The 3,520-nt window shown below is 40.9% G+C and overlaps 1 protein-coding gene across 1 annotated transcript in view; it reads right to left on the bottom strand.

Annotated features, from left to right (window-relative positions):
* Positions 1 to 2,530, bottom strand: part of LOC102207982 (voltage-dependent calcium channel gamma-4 subunit) — a 12,474-nt gene extending 9,944 nt beyond the window's left edge. The window contains exon 1 of the mRNA XM_005736292.2: positions 2,082 to 2,530. Coding sequence (XP_005736349.1) covers positions 2,082 to 2,304 — 223 coding nt within the window. The 5' untranslated portion in view covers positions 2,305 to 2,530. The remainder of the gene's footprint in view (positions 1 to 2,081) is intronic.
* Between the last annotated feature and the right edge of the window lie 990 nt (positions 2,531 to 3,520).

Below are 3,520 nucleotides of genomic sequence, written 5' to 3'. Positions count from 1 at the left end.
GAAAAACAACCCTAACCCTCATCACCACATACAAAGCCACATAACAGTTAACTAACCTTTCATGACCTGCATGAACTGAAAATTTAAAGTCAGACCAAGTGTTTGCTTGAATCTAGCGGTGAGTCCCTAAGTGTGAGTTTTTTACTTATTTCAGCATGACTCCACTTGTATTCCATTAAAATTCATTATCCACCAGTGCTCACCTTCATCTAACCATCAGCTTGTTCTACAACACAAGGCACTCATAGATGTCTGTTTGCTACTCTTTGCAACATTAGCCAACATCTCCTGAGGCTCACCCAGCATCTATGCTGTTGAATTTACTTAATAAAACAGGATAGATTCCTTCGAATTATACACTAAGTTGTAGAAACTGAGAGACATTTTTTCTTAACGTTTCAGGAATGCATTTAGTACTACCGTTTTCAAGAGGCTGTATCCCAACTGACTGGACATGTTGACTTAGCCTGGGTTTGTATGCAGATATAGAGGTGTGGCACTAGATAGACTTACATAATATTGTAGCAAAAGTGCTGATGTTCTCTATGCATGAGAGAGAACAAGGAAAAGAGCAAGATAAGTTGTGTTACTTTCAGTTCCAGCTCCATGCAGGTTATAACACCCTTCTAACATTTTAAGCAGGAAATGAGAGGATGGTGCAGAGGGAAGATGTTTAGAACAGCGTGCACGTCTGCTTGAATCTCTTAGGAAGATTGAGAGAGGGAACATGTCTTTTGAGTAACAGGATTACAAGAAATCCATAAATAGCCAGGCTTTAAAAAACAAAACAAAACATGAAATTCCAGTAAAAGTAGTAATGGTAATGGTTGGTGCTTGGAGTGTGAGTTCAATAATGGCTGTATTCATCTCCACACAAGACAGACTCCTGGGTTCTGGGAAAATGCTTTGTCACTTAGATCCCTCACCCCAACTCTTTGGAAAAGGCACTGTACCCCAAGTTGTTCTCCAAGTTACTGGTGGTAGCCTGCTTTGCAGCTTTGTAAATACATGTGAATTATGAAACGCAGTACTTCGTCATTGACGAAAAAAGGCGCTTTGTTTGACGGAGCATTCTTCTATTGTTGTGAAGCGATTTTATACTTCTAATTTAGTTGGTCTTCAGGTAAAAGAAAAAAAATCATTAAGACTGAGAATTTCAGAACCAATGGTAATGGACAGCGCCACAATCGAAGACGTCATTGGTGACTACTTCCGCGGATCAGCTGATTGTTTGCGTTTATTTTAAGTCTTTTCAAGGAAGCGGTCCGATGGACGGTGGATAGGTGTGCCTAAACATTAACGACCTTTTCTCACAACGTCTCACAACATGGAAAGGCGATCAGGAGCGAGATGCAGAACAGCTGAGGGAAACAACAAAATTCCCTGAAACAACAAGTCAGACGCTCCTCGGAACAGATTAAAACAAAGTCTAATACACCGGAAAGCGCTGCGCCCCCTCTGAATGCGAAAACTGGGATCATTCTTCCATGCTCTGCCATAGAAGCAAACTCACAGCATTAAATCGTATTCGTGTTCAATCCATCATCTCTCCGCTCTTTCCCTTTTCAGTGAATGTATAATTTACCTTAAAGGGGGGGAAAGATGTAAAAGATTCGTTACGCACACACAACTCCACCTTGGTGCGCAACACGAAGCTCTTTCACTCAGATTCTCGTAGAAAATATAATACTTGTGTAAATTATTAAATTATGTTTCATGTCATTCCATCAAAAAAGGGAGAATTGATTCTGATAATAAAGTTCAGAATCAGCATACTTTATTAATCCCTAAGGAAATTGTGTTAAATGGTTTGTTGTAATATCACACAAACTGTCGCAGGTTCCAAACAAATGCGAACTTTTTTCGAAATTAGCAACGTTTCTGGTCTGGTCAGGTGTTCAGACTCGTTGACTATTTAATTAATCTCTGTGCACACTGTCACCTCCCCCACGTTAAAGCAAACATTCGGAAGAAATCAGGTGGCGCAACAGTGAGAAAATCGTTCATAAGCAGTCGAAATAAAACAAAAAAAAGTTTGGAAACTTACACAGTCACTGCATAAGGTACCAGACTTTGTTTACCTTCGATGCAGCAAATCCTCCACAGCCCGGAGTGCGTCAGGTCCCCTTTGACTTTCTTGGTTTGCATCTGGGTTTCGTCGGTTGTGGCATTAGTTGCATTGCAAATATAGGCTCGGGAATAAAGCCAGTAGTCGGTGCCGATGGCGATGGTCATGAGGCTAAAGGCGACGAAGGCCCCCACAATAGCCAGCAAAGTCTGAACCCCTCGGTCACACCATGCCATGGCGTCTCATAATGTGAAGATTCTCCACAACAGCTTACGCACACCGTGAGGAGTGCACCGTACCAGTGATCATGGCTTGGGGGGGGGAAAGGACTTGCGTGTCGATCCTCGTTTTGCTTAATTAATGCTCCACTTTCTCCCAAACTTCAATCGGACTTCAAACCAAGTTGCAGAGATTGATCGACCACAGCTTTCGTTTAATTCCTTACAGTGAGCTGGTGGTGTCTTCAATCCTGCAACAGGTGGAAATTTAACACAAAACACACAAAAAAGAAGAAGAGAAAAATTCCTCGAACAAGTGCACTTCTTTTTTACCACAACATTTTGTAAATGACGTTTATAACCGCAGCATACATACGGATCACACACGGCTCAAGCTTCTTTACAGCTCAGTGTTCAAAATAAAACTGGTCGGTTTAACAATGGATGCAGCATCGCTCTTCCAGACCACACCTATAACGGATCTAGCCAATTGGAAACGGTGATGGTAACAGCTGTTAAATGAAGAAAACATCACTCTACTGGCGGTCGTCATGTGCGGGTGGAAAACGGTTCTAGCTTTTACCGAGTGCACATAAAATGAAGAAATGATCAACAAGTGTACAGAAACGAACACGGTAATAACGAACACTCGTACACACGCACTGAAAACACGCACTGAAAACACGCACTGAAAACACGCACTGAAAACTGGGCTTCAAGTGTTTAAATGCATATTTAAAATCAAGGAAAAGTCTTTAAAAAACACGCCACCACTGCTAGGAGATAGAGGGAGATGAGAGAGATTTGCTTTGTGACTGTGCAGGAACTTTAGAGTTGAAAGGATCACCAGTGATGAAATATTTCTGAAAACATCCATCAAAACAACTTTGAAGTCGGAGCAGTCAGCGTGCAACATCGCTGAGCTCGTAAAAGTAGAAAAGTCAGAGCAGATCTTTTCACAACGAAAAATCCACGTATCGTTTCTGCTAACTGATAAAAATCCTATAAAATTATCAGAGAATTCTGCCAGTTTTAGACTTTTTTTCTCTCGTATTTTATCTTGAAAAATAGCCACCGGACCCCTCCCATCACACATAATGCGATACAGTGTGATGCACATTTTCATCAAAACATAAACGTGTATTCATGTATTTAAATAAATTAAATATTTATTTAATTTGATTTTTTGCAAATGTATTAAAATAAAGGCCAGCGTGATCCATGCCCCCCTGCC

The sequence above is a fragment of the Pundamilia nyererei genome, unplaced genomic scaffold, assembly GCF_000239375.1.
Source record: "Pundamilia nyererei isolate P.nyererei 1_Seehausen unplaced genomic scaffold, PunNye1.0 scaffold00068, whole genome shotgun sequence".
NCBI lineage: Eukaryota > Metazoa > Chordata > Actinopteri > Cichliformes > Cichlidae > Pundamilia > Pundamilia nyererei.
The sequence above is the reverse complement of the archived record's forward strand: the minus strand, read 5'-3'. Positions and strand labels throughout refer to the sequence as shown.